The 19,584-nt window shown below is 45.8% G+C and overlaps 1 protein-coding gene across 3 annotated transcripts; it reads left to right on the top strand.

Moving 5' to 3' along the window:
- Positions 1-1,070: 1,070 nt before the first annotated feature.
- Positions 1,071-15,818, top strand: EXOSC2 (exosome component 2). Of its 3 annotated transcripts, XM_038745585.1 has the most exons (10): positions 1,079-1,343; positions 5,159-5,260; positions 7,628-7,673; positions 9,278-9,367; positions 10,297-10,362; positions 10,786-10,854; positions 13,140-13,316; positions 13,837-13,965; positions 14,811-14,929; positions 15,476-15,818. In XM_038745585.1, exons 1-9 carry the CDS (start codon positions 1,222-1,224, stop codon positions 14,889-14,891), a joined length of 882 nt encoding a protein of 293 aa, XP_038601513.1. In that variant the 5' UTR covers positions 1,079-1,221; the 3' UTR covers positions 14,892-14,929; positions 15,476-15,818. The 3 variants fall into 3 exon arrangements, with proteins under 3 accessions (XP_038601515.1, XP_038601514.1, XP_038601513.1); XM_038745586.1 differs by having other exon boundaries at positions 1,074-1,343; positions 13,140-13,226; positions 14,811-15,818; XM_038745587.1 differs by lacking the exon at positions 5,159-5,260 and having other exon boundaries at positions 1,071-1,343; positions 14,811-15,818.
- Positions 15,819-19,584: the final 3,766 nt, after the last annotated feature.

Here is a 19,584-nt window from a genome sequence, read left to right as displayed (position 1 = left end):
CTGCGCACAGTAAGAGCTCAATAAATACGATTGATGATGATGATGGCGGTGGCCACGCCCCCCCGGCTATTGCCAGGAGACGACACAGGCGCCCCGCACGCCGACAGTTTAAGAGCAGCCGCGGCGCGTGCGCAGTTTGACGCTAAACTGGCGGAGGCCACGGCCCCAGGCGGTTGCCTGGAGACGACGCAGACGCCCCGCACGTCGGCTATTGAAGAGCGACCGTGGCGCGTGCGCAGTCTGACGCTAAACTGGCGGTGGCCACGCCCCCCCGGCGGTTGCCTGGAGACGACGCAGACGCCCCGCACGCCGACGGTTTAAGAGCAGTCGCAGCGCGTGCGCAGTTTGACGCTAAACTGGCGGAGGCCACGCCCCCTATGGTTGCCTGGAGACGACGCAGCTTAAGAGCAGCCTCGGCGCGTGCGCAGCCTGGCGCTAAACTAGCGGAGGCCACGCCCCCCGGCGGTTGCCCGGAGACGTCGCAGACGTCCCGCACGCCGTCTATTGAAAAGCGACTGTGGCGCGTGCGCCGTCTGACGCCAAACTGGCGGAGGCCACGCCCCCAGGCGGTTGCCAGGAGACGACGCAGACGCCCCCCACGCCGACAGTTTAAGAGCAGCCGCGGCGCGTGCGCAGTCTGACGCTAAACTGGCGGTGGTCACGCCCCCTACGGTTGCCAGGAGACGACGCAGACGCCCCGCACGCCGGCAGTTTAAGAGCGACCCTGGCGCATGCGCAGTCTGATGCTAAACTGGCGGAGGCCACGCTCCCAGGCGGTTGCCTGGAGACGACGCAGACGCCCCGCACGCCGGCTATGGAAGACCGACCGTGGCGCGTGCGCAGTCTGACGCTAAACTGGCGGTGGCCACGCCCCCCAGGTGGTTGCCAGGAGACGACCCGCACGCCGACAGTTTAAGAGCATCCGCGGCGCGTGCGCAGTTTGACGCTAAACTGGCGTAGGCCACGCCCCCCGGCGGTTGCTTGGAGACGACGCAGTTTAAGAGCAGCCGCGGCGCGTGCGCAGTCTGACGCTAAACTGGCGGAGGCCACGCCCCCAGGCGGTTGCCTCGAGACGACGCAGACGCCCCGCACGGAGGTGGCGGGCGCGTGCGCAGTCCGAAGCCACGCCCCCCCGGTTGCCAGGAGACGACGTAGGCGCCCCACCCACCCACGCCGGCATCTTCAAAGAGCGAGGGCGGCCCAGCGTTGGCTGGTGCCAAGATGGCGGTGGAGATGCGCCTCCCCAAGGCCCGCAAGCCTTTCAGCGACCACGTGGATGGCGACGGCCAGAGGCACTTGGTGGTGCCGGGGGATACGATCACCACGGACCCCGGCTTCATGAGGTGAGGCGGGGGAGTGGAGGGGACTGCGGGGAGGGGCCGGGCCTGCGGGGGTTGGAGGCCCCCTGAGGCCTGGCCACCCGCCTTGGCCTACCTGCAGCGTCACTTCCGGTTTGCCCTTGGCATCACCCATCTTGTGCTTAGCCTCCTCACAAACGCTGTCTAGTCAGCGCCCACAATCTGCCAAACGTCGTCCTAAGCGCTGGGATCGATACAAGTTCGATACACGACGAGTTTAATAATAATGATAATAATAATGGCCTTTATTAATCAATCAATCAATCAATCAATCGTATTTATTGAGCGCTTACTCTGTGCAGAGCACTGTACTAAGCGCTTGGGAAGTACAAATTGGCATCACGTAGAGACAGTCCCTACCCAACAGTGGGCTCACAGTCTAAAAGGGGGAGACGGAGAACAAAACCAAACATACCAACAAAATAAAATAAGTAGGATAGAAATGTACAAGTAAAATAAATAAATAAATAGAGTAATAAATATCTGCTTATGTATTAAGCGCTTAATAACAATAATGATGGCATTTCATTCATTCAATTATAGATATGAATCAATCAATCAGTCGTATTTATTGAGCGCTTCCTGTGTGCAGAGCGCTGGACTAAGCGCTTGGGAAGTCCAAGTTGGCAACATCTAGAGAGGGTCCCTACCCAACAGTGGGCTCACAGTCTAGAAGGGGGAGACAGACAACGAAACAAAACATGTTAACAAAATAAAATAAATAGAATAGATAGGTACAAGTGAAATAAATAGAGTAATAAATAGGTACAAACATACATACATATATACAGGTGCTGTGGGGAAGGGAAGGAGGTAAGGCGCGGGTGGGGGATGGAGAACAGAGATGTTGTCATTTGCCCCAAGTCACAAAGCAGTTGGCAGAGGCGGGATTAGAACCCAGGTCCTCGGACCCCTAGGCCTGGCTCTTTGGACTCGGCCACGCTGCTTCTTAGCGGTTCATTCCCTACCCTTCCTGCGTGGGGTTGGCCTACCGCCTTTCATTCACTCAGTATTTATTGAGTGCTTACTGTGTGCAAAGCACTGTACTAAGCGCTTGGAGAGTCCGATAAAACAGTAGACTCCCTCCCTCTCCAAAGGAGCGGGTTGCACCTCTCCCATCCTTCATGGTCTGCTTATTTGCAGCCAGACTTTTCTTCTACCTGGCTTCGTGTGCTCATCTCCTTTTTTTTTTTTGTTCCCCCCACTCTGTTTTCATTCATTCATTCAATCGTTCTATTACTCTTATTTATTTACTCTATTTATTTTACTTGTACATATTTATTCTACTTATTTTATTTTGTTAATATGTTTTGTTGTCTGTCTCCCCCTTCTAGACTGAGCCCACTGTTGGGTAGGGACCGTCTCCATATGTTGCCAACTTGGACTTCCCAAGCGGTTAAGTCCAGTGCTCTGCACACAGTAAGCGCTCAATAAATACGATTGAATGAATGGATGAATGAATCGTATTTATTGAGCACCTACTGTGTGCAGAGCACTGGACTAAGCACTTGGGAAGCACAAGTTAGCAACATACATATCTATTCTATTTATTTTATTTTGTTAGTATGTTTGGTTTTGTTCTCTGTCTCCCCCTTTTAGACTGTGAACCCACTGTTGGGTAGGGACCGTCTCTATACGTTGCCAACTTGTACTTCCCAAGCGCTTAGTACAGTGCTCTGCACACAGTAAGCGCTCAATAAATACGCTTGATTGATTGATATAGAGACGGTCCCTACCCAACAATGGGTTTTATTGTACTGGAATTTGTTGAGGTGTTTAGTTGCTGGGACCTCTGACACTGTATATAACCTGTCTCACCATTCATTCAATCGTATTTATTGAGTGCTTACTGTGTGCAGAGCACTGTACTAAGCGCTTGGGAAGTACAAGTTGGTACCGACAAAAAAAGGAACACGCAGCATGCCTTCTCGTAATCCAACAACAAAAAAAGTACAGCCTGATGTCTACCTGGTTATCATATTTGTGTCTGATGTGCCAAACTCTTCTACTCAGTGCTGGGGTAGATACAATATTTAAGAAATATGATCCCCCTGTGGGGCAACCTGGTCCCCCTGTATCTGCCCCAGCGCTTAGAACGGTGCTTTGCACATAGTAAGCGCTTAACAAATTCCATCATCATCATCTCATATCTATTCTATTTATTTTATTTTGCTAGTATGTTTGGTTTTGTTCTCCGTCTCCCCCCTTTTAGACTGTGAGCCCACTGTTGGGTAGGGACCGTCTCTATATGTTGCCAACTTGGACTTCCCAAGCGCTTAGTCCAGTGCTCTGCACACAGTAAGTGCTCAATAAATACGATTGAATGAATGAATGATCTGGGCAATGCTGGGGTAGATACAATATGTAACACCTGTGCCCCACGAGGACTCACAGGCAGAGCGGGAGGACGAACAGATATTTTATCCTCATTTTTACAGATCAGGAAAGGTTGGCACACAGAAATTGCGTCTTGCCCTCTGTCATACGGTAGGCAACCTGAGGAGTGGCGTTCATTCGTTCATATTTATTGAGCACTTACTGTGTGCAGAGCACTGTACTAAGCGCTTGGAAAGTATAATTCGGCAACAGATACAGACAATCCCTACCCAGCAACGGGCTGACAGTCAAAAGGGGGAGACTATTTTATTTTGTTAGTATGTTTGGTTTTGTTCTCCGTCTCCCCCTTTTAGACTGTGAGCCCACTGTTGGGTAGGGACTGTCTCTATATGTTGCCAACTTGGACTTCCCAAGCGCTTAGTACAGTGCTCTGCACACAGTAAGCGTTCAATAAATACGATTGATTGATTGAGACAGACAACAAAACAACTAGACAGGTAAAACCCAGGTCTCCTGACTCCCAGTCCCAAACTGTTTCCAGTAAGAGAAGCTGTTTCTCAGCTCTGCTAATGCGAACCTTCTTCATAGCACCCCCGCCTTACCTCCTTCCCCTCCCCACAGCACCTGTATATATGTTTGTACGTATCTATTACTCTTTATTTTATTTGTACATATTTATTCTCATTATTTTATTTTGTTAATATGTTTTGGTTTGTTGTCTGTCTCCCCCTTCTAGACTGTGAGCCCACTGGTGGGTAGGGACTGTCTCTAGGTGTTGCCAACTTGGACTTCCCAAGCACTTGGTACAGTAATTGCTCAATAAATACGATTGAATGAATGAATGAATGAATGAAAATGTTTGGTTTTGTTCTCTGTGTCCCCCTTTTAGACTGTGAGCCCACTGTTGGGTAGGGACTGTCTCTATGTGTTGCCAATTTGTACTTCCCAAGCGCTTAGTACAGTGCTCTGCACATAGTAAGCGCTCAATAAATACGATTGATGATGATGATGAAAAGGTGGCTTAGAGCACGGCCCTAGGAATCAGAGGATCTGGGCTCTAAACGTACCTCTGCCATTTGCCTGCCGGGTGACCTTGGGCAAGTCACCTAACTTTCTCCACTGTAAAATGGGGATTCAGTACTTAAAACTGGGAGCCCCGTTTGAGACAGGGCCTGTCTCTGACCTGGTTACCTTGATTCTGCCTTATCATTTGAGAGTGCTTGACTCATGCTTTGCGCATAGCAAGCACTTAATAAATGTCATTATTATTATAGTAAGTGCTTAACAAACACCATTTAAAAAAAAATAAAGGATAGCTCGGATCCAGCTGAATTGAGCAGTGCGGAGACATGGCAGTGTCCTCTTAAATGTTCTTTCTCAACGCCCTGGAGAGAGCTAGATAGGCGGTATAGCCCCCACAAATTATGATGCCCGGTGGTTAATGCGTGTGATTGTTTTGACAGAGGTCATGGGACCTACATGGAAAATGAGAAGCTCATCGCCTCTGTGATGGGCTGTGTGGAGAGAGTAAACAAACTGATCTGTGTGAAAGCTTTGAAGACAAGGTGAGTGAACCAGTGGAAAATGCTGTGTGAGGACCAGAACAGAGGCAGAGGTGATTGAATCAGCTAATGGTAATCAGTATGGGCCCTAAAAGTTGGGAGAACTTGAGGGATTGGGTTGAGATTAAATTCTTATTTTTTTTCCTTGTAATAATAATAATAATGTTGGTATTTGTTAAGCGCTTACTATGTGCAAAGCACTGTTCTAAGCGCTGGGGAGGTTACAAGGTGATCAGGTTGTCCCCCCGGGGGGGCTCACAATTTTAATCCCCATTTTACAGATGAGGTAAACTGAGGCACAGAGAAGTTGAGTTCTAGACTGTGAGCAGGGACCGTCTCTCTATGTTGCCAACCTGTACTTCCCAAGCGCTTAGTACAGTGCTCTGCACACAGTAAGCGCTCAGTAAATTCGATTGATTAAGTGACTTGCCCAGAGTCACACAGCCGGCAGTTGGTGGAGCCGGGATTTGAACCCATGACCTCTGACTCCAAAGCCCGAGCTCTTTCCACTGAGCCACGCTGCTTCTAATAACCTAAATAGTAACTAAGATGGAAGGAAATGGCCAGGGGGGGAAATTAGACAAGGACTGAATATAAGACTTCTGGAGAGTGATGGTTGTAGTTGGTGATCTCTTATTCCAGTTTGCTGTATCTTTATTCTCTGGGAAAGGAGTATTTAACTACTGTTAATTAGTGCACCTCTTCGGTAAGAACTCTGTATATAAAATGTAAATTATAAGGGATTAACCTTAAGCAAAATACTGCATTTGCCCGACTCAAGTTAAAATCGACTTTAATTTTATACCTCTTGCCAAGTATCTTGAATTTAAAGCTGGAGTGCTCCTAGAAGAAAATTTATTTAAGGGGCTGGTTATAATGGAGGTTCTGCGGGGAACAGGTTCCTCAACTTCCTCAAAGAAAAAGGTGGTTTTAATGGGTGTGGGCCACCTCTTTTTTTTTTTTTAATAATGGCATTTATTAAGCGCTTACTATGTGCAAAGCACTGTTCTAAGCGCTGGGGGGGTTACAAGGTGATCAGGTTGTCCCACGGTGGGCTCACAGTCAACCCCCATTTGACAGATGAGGGAACTGAGGCCCAGGGAAGTTAAGTGACTTGCCCAAGGTCACACAGCTGACAATTGGCAGAACCGGGATATGAGCCCACGACCACACTGACTCCAAAGCCCGTGCTCTTTCCACTGAGCCACACTGCTTCTCTTGGGCTAGCGGGCGATCTAGAAGAGAGAGGGAGCGCTCAGTGGGACGTGGGTCGGGGATGCTGCTCCCAGGTTGTGATAGCTTGAATTCGCCGACTACCTTTTTCCTCCAAAAATCGCCCCCGCTCATTCCCAAGGGGGTCTTTGCGGAGCCCCCAACGGGCAAATAACCTCGAAGTGGTGCCATGAGAAGGTCATGGAGTTGCCCCCCAAAAGTGGTAGTCCCTGTGACGGAGCCGTCTCCCTGGGCGACAGAGGATCCTGGGGGAGATGGCACAGTTGCCCAAAGCTCCTGGGGCACCCCGGGGGCACGGGGCGGGCCCGAAGAACGATGCCACAGAAGGCAGCTGGTAAGTCCGCTCCTCTCCGGTGGCCTTGCCAGTGGCCCGCTGTCCCCTGTGCTGGTGGGACTTTGTGACCTGGGCTCCAAACCCACCTCTGCCATCGGCATCATCATCATCAATCGAATTTATTGAGCGCTTACTGTGTGCAGAGCACTGTACTAAGCGTTTGGGAAGTACAAGTTGGCAACACATACCCACCAGTGGGCTCACAGTCTAAAAGGGGGAGACAGAGAACAAAACCAAACATACTAACAAAATAAAATAAATAGAATAGATATGCCCAAGTAAAATAAATCAATAAATAGAGTAATAAATACAGCACCTGTATATATGTTTGTACGTATCTATTACTCTATTTTATCTGTACATATTTATTCTAATTGTTTTATTTTGTTAATATGTTCTGTCCTGTTGTCTGTCTCCCCCTTCTAGACTGTGAGCCCACTGGTGGGTGGGGACCGTCTCTAGATGTTGCCAACTTGGACTTCCCAAGCACTTAGTACAGTAAGCGCTCAATAAATGCGATTGAATGAATGAATGAATGAATGAAAAGGTGGCTTAAAGCACGGTCCTAGGAATCAGAGGATCTGGGCTCTAAACGTACCTCTGCCATTTGCCCGCCGGGTGACCCTGGGCAAGTCACCTAACTTTCTCCACTGTAAAATGGGGATTCAGTACTTAAAACTGGGAGCCCCGTGTCAGACAGGGACCGGATCTGACCTGGCTACCTTGATTCCTCCTCCCCAAGTGGTATTTCTAGTGAAGTTAACCGTAGTTAATTTTTTTTTAAATATATATATCTTTTCCAGATACAATGGTGAAGTTGGAGATATCGTGGTGGGAAGAATTACAGAGGTAAAGTTCGGGATAGTCCTGGATCTTGCGATTTCTTTTCATAAGGTTGTTTTTAAAAGCTCCTTGGTCTTCTAATGCCTGCTAAATTCCCCATTAGATCTGGTACTTGTTATAAAGAGAATAAGGACGGGGGTGATTAGATATCTGTTTTATGTCATTTATCCCCATATAACAGGTGTTTACTTTGCCAATGTTTGTTCCTTCATTTAATCATATTTATCGAGTGCTTACTGTGTGCACATATGCACCTGTATATATGTTTGCACGTATTTATTTATTTATTTTACTTGTACATATCTATTCTATTTATTTTATTTTGTTAGTATGTTTCGTTTTGTTCTCTGTCTCCCCCTTTTAGACTGTGAGCCCACTGTTGGGTAGGGACCGTCTCTATATGTTGCCAACTTGTACTTCCCAAGCGCTTAGTACAGTGCTCTGCACGCAGTAAGTGCTCAATAAATACGATTGATGGATTGATTGATTAAAAGCTCCTTGGTCTTCTAATGGCTGCTAAATTCCCCATTAGATCTGTTACTTGTTTTAAAGAGAATAAGGACGGGGGTGATTAGATATCTGTTTTATGTCATTTATCCCCATAAAACAGGTGTTTACTTTGCCAATGTTTGTTCCTTCATTTAGTCATATTTATCGAGTGCTTACTGTGTGCACATATGCACCTGTATATATGTTTGCACGTATTTATTTTACTTGTCCATATCTATTCTATTTATTTTATTTTGTTAATACGTTCCGTTTTGTTCTCTGTCTCCCCCTTCTAGACTGTGAGCCCACTGTTGGGTAGGGACCGTCTCTATATATTGCCAACTTGTACTTCCCAAGTGCTTAGTACAGTGCTCTGCACACAGTAAGTGCTCAATAAATACGATTGATTGATTGATTAAAAGCTCCTTGGTCTTCTAATGGCTGCTAAATTCCCCATTAGATCTGTTACTTGTTTTAAAGAGAATAGGGACGGGGGTGATTAGATATCTGTTTTATGTCATTTATCCCCATAAAACAGGTGTTTACTTTGCCAATGTTTGTTGCTTCATTTAATCATATTTATCGAGTGCTTACTGTGTGCGCATATGCACCTGTATATATGTTTGCACGTATTTATTTATTTTACTTGTCCATATCTATTCTGTTTATTTTATTTTGTTAATACATTTTGTTTTGTTCTCTGTCTCCCCCTTCTAGACTGTGAGCCCACTGTTGGGTAGGGACTGTCTCTATATGTTGCCAACTTGTACTTCCCAAGCGCTTAGTACAGTGCTCTGCACATAGTAAGCGCTCAATAAATACGATTGATTGATTGCAAAGCTTTGTACTAAGCACTTGGGGAAAGTACAGTACAGCAGACACGTTCCCTGCCCACAATGAGCTCACAGTCTAGAGGGGGAGGCAGACATTAATATACATAAATAAATTATATATTGTATATATTATATACATATATATGTGTGTGTATATCCATATATGTACGCTGTTAGTTCCCCTTGTTTCTTGCAGGAATCTGGAGTGTAATTATTATTTTTGATTAATTTAAGGTATAGGCTTTTGTTCTTTCAGAGTACATAATCAGGGGGTTTCTCTTCTGGTAGGTTCAGCAGAAGCGGTGGAAGGTGGAGACCAATTCCAGGCTTGACTCAGTCTTACTTCTCTCCTCCATGAATCTCCCGGGAGGAGAATTGGTGAGTAGAACCACAAACCAGTGTCCGACTGGATTTCCTTCTGATGGCTCACTGCAACAGCTCCGAAGACTTTAGCGCTCAATAAATACGATTGAATGAACGAATGAATGAAAGACCTGTGGGCTAATCCACGTAGGCTGTGGGACGTGTAATTTGAAATTATTGTTACATCGGTTTAATACCATTATTTGAATGTGATTTGTTTGCTGAGATACTTTGGGGTGAAAACTTGAGTCACGGGGGAGTGGAGTTGTTACCGACGAGGCAGGATCAGATGTCTCCTTCTGGAACCAGGGCCTGGAAACAGTTTGAAAATTCTTACACAATTTTTTCTCTCAACATAAACTATTCCTTCTCTTTCTCAGTTTGTCCTTTCTGTTCTAGACTGTGAGCCCACTGTTGGGTAGGGACCAGCTCTGTATGTTGCCAACCTGGACTTCCCAAGCGCTTAGTCCAGTGCTCTGCACACAGTAAGCGCTCAATAAATACGATTGAATGAATGAATGAATGAATGTTAATCTTTCTATTCCCATCCTTTATGTGATTTAAGCCAAAATTTGTGAATTCAAGGTTCTTTGAAAGTCAGGATGGCCTAGAAGAAAGAGCCCGCGTCAGGTGGCAGAAGAAGACCCACCTGGGCCACTGGCCTGTGGTGATCTTGGGCAAGTCACTTAATTCTTCCTGCCTTAGTGTCCTCATCTGTAAATGGGATGGTAGTACTTGGTTCTCTGTCCTTCACAGAGGAGATGTGAGGTTAAAAAAAGGTATGGAGAGAACGTGTTGGAAAAAAACAAATACTACACATTATAACAAAATACTAATGGAGCACTTTGGAGGAAGGTGTTAGGTACTCTAATAAGAAAGCTTGTTTACTCTGGGATTTTCTTTTATTTTATTTTTAATCGGCTTCCATTTCCTGTGCACATCAGAGACGAAGATCAGCAGAGGATGAACTTGCAATGAGGGACTTCTTGCAGGAGGGGGACCTGATCAGTGTATCCTTGTGTTTTTTGTGAATTGTCAAGTTGGGGTGTTCACATTGTCGTAGCTCCGACCTCCCAGGAGGCCTTCGTGTTTTCAGTTCCGATTTAATTCAGCTCACGTACTGTTTTGTTTTGTGGCTCTTGTGACTGCGGGGCATAACCGCAGTGCACTCTGCCAGAGTAGAGGATGTGTTTCATGGTTGAAGTTAGTTTGTTCTTGGGCTGGGAAAATGTGCTATTTAGAACAAGGTGGGGATTAGAAATCGGAGAGAAATTTGGGAGGCAAACCCAAGCCCGTGGGTATTCCGGATGTGGAAAAGCAGAGTAAGAGTACTGGGTTTGGAGGAGGGCTTTGAGGGGTAATACAAGGCTGGGTTGAGGGAGTGGGAGGAATTGATGTCCGCAATCCGTTATTACCTTCATCAGCTCTAACAGGCTGAGGTCCAGGCGGTGTTTTCTGACGGCGCCGTGTCTCTGCACACTCGGAGTCTGAAATACGGCAAAGTAAGTAGGGGTTTTTGGCACTTTTTAAAAAAAATCCACCTTGGAATGAGGCTTCAACTTTTATTGCTAGGTCTCTTTGGTCGTCATCATTATTATTATTACTAGTATTCATTCATTCAGTCATACTTATCGAGTACTGATTGTGTGCAGAGCACCGCACTAAGCGCTTGGGAGAGTACGGTACAACATTACGGCTCCTTAAATTTTGAGGATGTGTACACACCCCGAAGAGAAGCATCATGCCTTAGTGGACTCAGCCTAGGACCCGAGTTCTAAACCCACCTCTGCCATTTGCCTGCTGGGTGACCTTGGGCTAGTCACTTCTCTGGGCCTCGCCTGTAAAATGGGGATTAAGACTGTGAGCCTGAGTAGCCTGTATCTGTCCCAGCGCTTAGTACAATTCCTGGCACATAGTAAGCGCTTAACAAACCATAAAAAACAAAACACTTCCAGGTTATTGAGTTCTGGTGGCTTGTTTTTGGGTGTGGGTGAGAGGTAAAAAGGGAGAGAGCGAGGGGCTTGACGGAGAGCGAAGAAGGCCTGACTCTAATCATCATCATCATCATCATCATCAATCGTATTTATTGAGCGCTTACTATGTGCAGAGCACTGTACTAAGTGCTTGGGAAGTACAAATTGGCAACATATAGAGAGAGTCCCTACCCAACAGTGGGCTCACAGTCTAAAAGGGGGGGAATCCACTTTGCCGGTGGTAGTACTAATAGTAATACTGTTACTTATTGGCTTTAAAGTGTACAATCGCCTTTTCCCTTCCTACCTTACCTCTCTGATTTCCTGATACAATCCAGTCGACACAGTTCACTCCTCTAATGCCAGTCTACTTATTGTACCTCAATCTCATCTATCTTGCCACTGACCCCTCACCCTTTTTCTGCCTCTGGCCTGGAAGTCCCTCCCCTTTCACATCTCACCAACGATCACTTTTCCCACCTTCAAAACCTTATTAAAAGCACCTCTTCCAAGAGGCTTTCCGACAGCCCTCACTTCCTCTTCTCCCACTCCTTTCTCCATCACCCCTGGATTTTCACCCTTTGTTCACCCTACCCTTAGCCATATGTAATAAATTAGTCGTAATTTATTAATAATAATATCTGTCTCCCCCTCTAGACTGTAAATTCATTGTGCGCAGGGAACGTGTCTACCAGTTCTGTTGTAGGACTCTCCCAAACGCTTAGTACAGTGCTCTGCACACGGTAAACTCTCAAATAAGGTGGATTAATAATCTTCAGAATTTAGAGCTTTTTCTGGAAGTGGTGAGAAGACTTGAGCAACCTCTTGTCCGCTGGGCTCGTAGAGGTGGGGCAGTGCTTTGCACATAGTAAGCGCTTAATAAATGCCATCTAAAAAAATAGTGTTGGTGTTTGTTCACTGGCATCCGCCTGGACCGGTGGCTTTGGAAATGCTGGGGTATGTTGCCTTATCCTCCATGAAGGACAAGTTCCACTCTAGTCGCTATATAATCAAGTCAGAATCACTTTTGGTTTTAGTTCATGAACACGGTGCAATTGCTATTCCTGCTCAGGGGATATAGATTTAGCAGGGAAGAAAAAAACAGGCTCCCTCAGAATGAAATGAGATCTGCGCGCTTGAAAAACTGAAAAGAGTATCTTCGCTGACAGAATTTGGCGTGACCCTTTCACGTTTTCAAAATGGAACCTGATTTCACTAAAAAAAGCATTTGGCTCTTCTTGGGTTTCAGTCTTCCGGGAGCAATTTTTATTGATCCTTTTTAAACTAAAGAAAAACTAAAAATCCCCTCTCTCCCTCACCCCCCGCCTTTCTTTTTTCCTAGTCTCTGTGTTTTACGTAGTGATACATAGTGTTTTACGTAGTGATCCTGTATATATGTATATATGTTTGTACATATTTATTACTCTATTTATTTATTATATATATATTTATTTATTTTACTTGTACATAGCTATTCTATTTATTTTATTTTGTTAGTATGTTTGGTTTTGTTCTCTGTCTCCCCCTTTTAGACTGTGAGCCCACTGTTGGGTAGGGACTGTCTCTATATGTTGCCAATTTGTACTTCCCAAGCACTTAGTACAGTGCTCTGCACATAGTAAGCGCTCAATAAATACGATTGATGATGATGATGATGATGATGATACTGACTTTGAATTTAGAATGATTCAAGCCCTACAGATCCCAAAGGGAATGGAATTTGCTGTATAGTGATGATAGAAAAAGATTTTTATACTCCCCCTTTCCCTCTTATGCCACCCCGCGACTCCTAATTTTATGTTTTTTTTATTCAGCTTGGGCAGGGCGTCCTGGCCCAGGTTTCCCCTTCTTTGGTGAAACGGCAGAAGACTCACTTCCACGACTTGCCCTGTGGCGCTTCGGTAATTCTGGGCAACAATGGCTTCATCTGGATCTATCCAACATCTGAGCAAAAAGAAGAGGAGGTGGGGGGTTTTATCGCCAATCTGGAGGTGAGGAGACAGTGAGCATCGGTGTCGGCGGGAGAGGGAAGGGAGCCTGTCGACGACAAAAGAGAACTAGACGTGCTCTCGGGAGGATGTGAACGGCAGGCCCAATTTCCACTGGGAGCTGCTAATGGGCAGGACACCGCACTCAGTACGGGAAAGACTGAATTGATCTCCATATTAGCAGAATCAACAGGGGAGGCGATGTCTTAGGGAGCCAGAGACTCTCTGGGTATTAGATGAGTCGAAATCATCTTTACTCATCATAACATTAAGAGCACTTATTGAGAACCTGCCTCTCTCCGCCGGCACCATCTCTTTGACATAATTGATCTAGTTTAGCATATGGATTTGGGTCTTGGGTGAGGAATAGTTTTGAATCCACCTAGAGAGCTTTCCATTTCCTGATAGCAGTCTCTGATTTTGTCCTGACTAATCTCTTTTTTTCTTTTTCTGTCTCTCTCTCCCCCACCCTCCCTTAATTCCCTTGTCACCCCTTATCTCTCTATCTTCCCTCCCCTTACAGCCCATCTCCATGACAGATCGTGAGGTGATATCCAGGCTGCGGAATTGCATCATGTGTCTGGTTTCTCAGAAGGTGATGTTATATGACACAAGTATCCTCTACTGTTATGAAGCGTCTCTTCCCCATCAGGTATTTAAATCAGTTGCTCCGCTTTACTTTGCTATTCCTTTTTTTTTTATATAGTTGTTAAGCGCTTACTATGTGCCAGGCCCTCTTCTAATTGCTGGGGTATCAGGCTGGATGCAGTCTGTGTCCACATGGGGCTCACAGTCATAATCCCCATTCTGCAGATGAGATAACTGAGGCGCAGAGAAGTGAAGTGACTTGCCAAGCAGAAAAGTGGCAGAGCCGGGATTAGAACCCAGGTCCTTCTGACTCCCAAGGCCTATGGCTCTATCCTCTAGGTTACATTGCTCTTTCATGAGTACGTGGTGGGGTGATAGCCATTTTGTGTCTGTTACATCTAGGGATTCCAGCCCTTGACTTAAAACTCCTTCAGTCGTGTTTATGCACTGTGACTGGATTTGCTGATGAGATATATGAATATGTAGAATGAACACAAAAAGTTGTAAAGTCCATTCTCCAGGCGGTCCAATGGAGTGAGATGGTGCGATAATATTCTCCAGCACTGAGTACCCTTCTCAGCCGTGTGGATTTCACACTGTTCTGTAGGAGATCTAATTTTAAATAACTCCCAGGCCTTCCGGCCTTCAGACTTTTTGCCCCTGACTTCAGTTATATATTTTCGTGAATGCAGAAATCGTTTGTAGTTGTCGGCACCCCAGAATGCCTCTCTGAATTAAACTGATGCCGGTCAGGGCTTGCAGAAAGAAGCTTACTAGCCTGGGCTGAAATCTGAGGCCTTTTGGTTGCAGTGACCCTGTATCTAGGTATTTGCCCTGCACATTTTGTGGTCGGGGGCTCTAGGTTTTTCCTCTGTGCAACTTGGCCTTACAGTTTTTCTGTTTTTGCAGATCAAGGACATCTTAAAGCCAGAAGTCATGGAGGAGATTACAATGGAAACTCGCCAGAGACTTATGGAGCTGGAGGGATAGGAAGATAGGAAAGACTGTAATCATTGCTTAGAACAGAGGTTGCCAGTTTTTGGTCTCCTAGTCCCCCTCGCCCCCATTATTGGGACATAAAGCCCCATCCACATAGACCAGCAGAGCACGTATAAGCAAGCCTTCAAAAAATATCAAAACAATGCTGCCGAAGCATATATTCCACGGATCAAGGGGTTGGATGACAGTGCAAAGCCTTGGAACTACCCATTTTGTACTATGTGCCAGGCCTTCTTCTAATTGCTCTCATTTTTGTACTATGTGCCAGGCGCTCATTTTTTAAATTGAAAGTTCTGAATTAGGAGTTTCTCACTGGTGTCCCCATTAAATTATAAGCCCCTTAAGGCCAGAGGTAACTTATTCCTTGTTAAGTCCCAAGCCTCTCACTTGCCATGTTTTTTGTTGTTGTTGTGGTTTGTTTTTGTTTTTAAGTGGACGACGTGAAAGGCTCCCCTTTACCTGGGATTTTACCCAGAAAGTGTGATCTTCCATTACATTGGTCTCGCTCTCCATTCTTTATTTCCATGTCTCATTTCTTGCTCCATTCCACAGCCTTAAATTCCTTTGCTTTCCAGGATTCCTCACTGTGCACAGTAGAAAAATTAACTGGTTTTCAGATAGGATCTTATTGAAGTGGGTTTCAAGAGAAGACACTTACAGCTCAGGATTATGAATGAAGACCCGTAGTCCAGCGACTTTATCAAGCCATCTTGCCTCTTTTGGATCCTCATGAGTGAGAACACCCAGAAAGGAAGGTATTGTTATACATTTTTGCAAACGGCCTAGCGTTAGTTAAGAATCTGTGAGCCGGGACCTTTGGGGATTGAATACAGCTTGCTGTTTAACTATTTTCTCAGTCTCTTAATTTGTAATGAATCAATTCCTTTTTTAACAATAAAATGTCAGATATTTGGAGCAGTCATAGTGATTAGATTTTTAAGAATAAAAAGAAATCTGTTAAGGTTGCTAATCTGGGCGAGTAAAGAGGAGAAGAGTATCTGTAAAGTGCTTTGAGTGTCTCAAAATGCCTCATCCCTCTTGATTATCCGTCAGTAGTATTTATTGAGTGCTTACCGTGTGCAGAGCACTGTACTAAGCACTTGGGAGCGTCGCTTCAGCGGCGTCGGTATGCACGTTCCCTGCGTACACGGTGAGCTTACAGGCTAGATTTTTGCCACGAGTGTCATCGTTCGATGACATGAGACATAAATCCCGTCCCGTGATTCTCACCAAAGCCCTGAGGAATATTTAGGTGGAACATATTGTCGTCAATCCGAGCACTAGCTGGGCAGCTTCAGTGCATATAAAAACTTGTAAAATACCAGCCCCGTGACCTGGTGCCACAAATCCTCCGCTTTTAACTCTTCGATCAAATGTAACAATCCGGAGTAAATCGATGTATCCTGGCCATTTATCCCTAAAGAGGACCTGATGCTCTTCCTGTTCTTGTGACCAGGCGCGTGAACCTGGTTTGCAGTAGACGGATGCAAAGTTGCTTTTTGGAACAAAGCCTAAGTGGTACCAAGAACTAGCTCATCCCCTCCAGACTGGTAAGCGCCAGCCTGTCTACCAGCTCTGTTGTATCGTTGGGGAAGCAGCGTGGCCCAGTGGAAAGAGCCCGGGCTTTGGAGTCAGAGGTCATGGGTTCAAATCCTGGCTCCGCCGCTTGTCAGCTGGGTGACTTTGGGCAAGTCACTTCTCTGGGCCTCAGTTACCTCACCTGTAAAATGGGGATTAAGATTGTGAGCCCCACATGGGACAACTGATCACCTTGTATCCTCCCCAGCGCTTAGAACAGTGCTTTGCACATAATAAGTGCTTAACAAATACCCAAATTATTATTATTATTATCGTACCTTCTGCAGTGCTTAACACAGTGCTCTGCACACAAGCACTCAATCAATACCTTTGATGGATTTAATGGATTTCTTTTGAAGAAGTCGATCGAATGCTTCTAGACTTCTAGACTGTGAGCCCGCTGTTGGGTAGGGACCGTCTCTCTATGTTGCCAACTTGTGCTTCCCAAGTGCGTAGTACAGTGCTCTGCACACAGTAAACGCTCAATAAATACGATTGAATGAATGCTAATGGAATAGAAGCGGTTGCTATGTTAAAAAAGTGACTTGCCCAAGGTCATCACACAGCAAGTAGACAAGTGGCACAGCTGAGAGTAGAACCCAGGTCTCTTGACTCCCAGGGCCGTGCTCTAGCCACATAATGCTATCTAATGGACTGGGAGGGGGTGGCAGACTATTATTTTTTTACCCCAACTTCAGGAGAGACAAATGCCGGTCTGCTGGTCCCGTGAGTAGCGTGTAGGGTGTTTGAATTTCCATCAAGGGTTTGTGGTCTTGCTTAGGCCTGTGATTGGGGAGAGCAGTTTTCTGGCCCCTTCTGCTTTAGTGCATAGTGATAAAGATAAGGACAAATTATCCTCTTCACTGAGGGTGTCTAAATCCTTACACAGTGGGTATTGTCTTTGCTTCATAAGGAATAATAGTAAGTATGGTGTTTTAAGCACTTACTGGGTGTCAAGCACTATTCTAAGGGCTGGGGTAAATGCAGGTTAATTGGGGCAGACAGAGTCCCTGTTCCACTCAGTCTAAGTAGAAGGGAGAATAATAATAATAATAATAGCATTTATTAAGCGCTTACTATGTGCAAAGCACTGGGGAGGTTACAAGGTGATCAGGTTGTCCCACGGGGTGCTCACAGTCTTAATCCCCATTTTACAGATGAGGTAACTGAGGCACAGAGAAGTTAAGTGACATGCCCAAAGTCACACAGCTGACAATGAGCAGAGCCGGGACCTATGACCTCTGACTCCAAAGCCCATGCTCTTTCCACTGAGCCACGCTGCTTCTGATATCCCCATTTTACAGAAGAGAAAACAGGCTCAGATAAATTAAGTGACTTGCCCAAAGTCACAGAGTAGACAAATGCCAGAGCCGGGCCTGGAAACCAGATCCTCTGACACCTAGGCCCGGGTTCTTTCCCCTGAGATACGTTGCATCTCGAAGTAAAGCTGGTGCAATGTGTGCTACTGCTGTTGTGAGAAATCCATTTTTCAAAGCTTTCTGAAACTTCTAGGCCTTGTTCTTGGATGGGTTTATTTTTCTGCTTTTTTTTTTTTTTTTTAATGTGAACCCTCCCCAACTGAAATCAAATCTTGAAAGTCTGGTTCCTACATGTGTAGCTTACGTGGCAGATTGGGTGAAGGCAAAGGAGGTCATCTGAACAGCTGATAAGTGGATCCTAAGTGCGCTAGCCAAGCCAACCAAATGTGATTTAAAGGACGGGGGGGACTGAGTCCGAAAGGGAAATGTGTCAGTTCTGTGGTCGCCTCAAGACGCTGTATTTGACAATTCTGAAATATACACTGGGCATTTTTCCTGGAATAATGCATCGGCGTTTTCCTGTGAAACTGCTCATTGCCAATCCGTTTCATTTCTTCCATCCCACATTCGTGTCACCTGTTCCGCTTGAGTGAGTTTGCAGAGACACGAGAGTGGCGATTCTAAGTTGGGGCCATCTGCTTTGACTTTATGGTTCCCCGTTCTCCTTCTTTTAGAAGAATGTTTCCCTAGCTCTTAATCCTTCGGGGGCAGTGGCTGGAGGAGACTTTGCAAGTTGATTTAGAAAGAGATCCCTCTTGTTTTTGGGGGTTTTTTGTTTCTTTCACTTTTTTAAGTAGGTTCAAGTGGGGTTTGGCTGAATTCATGGGGAAGAAATCAAATTGGGTAACTAGAGGGGAAAAGATTATGGTGTTTAAGTCATTGCTTTGTGCCAAGCATTGGGTAGGTACGAGATAATCAGGCCCCACGTGGGGCTCATAGGAGTAGGAGGAAGAACAGGTATCCAATCCGCACTTTGCAGATGGAGGAACTGAGGCGCAGAGAAGTCAAGTGACTTGCCCAAAGACACAGAGCAGGTAGAGTCAGCTGTTGTGTTGCCGACTTGTACTTCCCAAGCGCTTAGTACAGTGCTCTGCACACAGTAAGCGCTCAATAAATACGATTGATTGATTGACTGATTGTTAAAACCCTGGTCTTCTGCCGCCCAGGTTCATCCCCCCCAACTTTTTTTTAAAAATATGTGCCAGACACCGTTCTGAGCTCTGGGGTTCATACAAGCTAGTCAGGTTGGACGCAATCTGGGACTCCCAGTTTTAATCCCCAGTGAAGTGACTTGCCCATGGTCACACAGCGGACAAGGGGCAGAACTGGGATTAGAACCAGGCCCGTCTGGCCATTATGCCGTGCCCTGGGTGTGTGGGATGCCAGGTCCTGCTTTAAGGCTCTGTTAATTGCAGGTGAATGTAGCTGTGAGGGCTGTGAGCTCGTTGTGGGCAGGGAATGTGTCTGTTTGTTGTTATATTGTATTCACCCAAGTGCTTAGTACAGTGCTGTGCACACAGTAGGTGCTCAATGGATATGATTGAATGAAGCGATGGCTCACTACCAGGAATTGTGAAGGTAGCAAGTAGATGCTTTTACATAGTTCTGTAGTACTGGAGTTCTGTGCTCAATGGATACGATTGAAGTGATGCTCACTGTGGTTAATTCTCAAGGAATTGTGAAGGTAGCAGTTAGATGTTTTTACATAGTTCTGTAGCAGGCACTAAAACTAGCAGGCACCTCTTTGGTTCAAATCAATCATTTATTGAAGGGTTAGGGTGTGCAGA

The sequence above is a fragment of the Tachyglossus aculeatus genome, chromosome 4 (assembly GCF_015852505.1).
Source record: "Tachyglossus aculeatus isolate mTacAcu1 chromosome 4, mTacAcu1.pri, whole genome shotgun sequence".
NCBI lineage: Eukaryota > Metazoa > Chordata > Mammalia > Monotremata > Tachyglossidae > Tachyglossus > Tachyglossus aculeatus.
The sequence above is the reverse complement of the archived record's forward strand: the minus strand, read 5'-3'. Positions and strand labels throughout refer to the sequence as shown.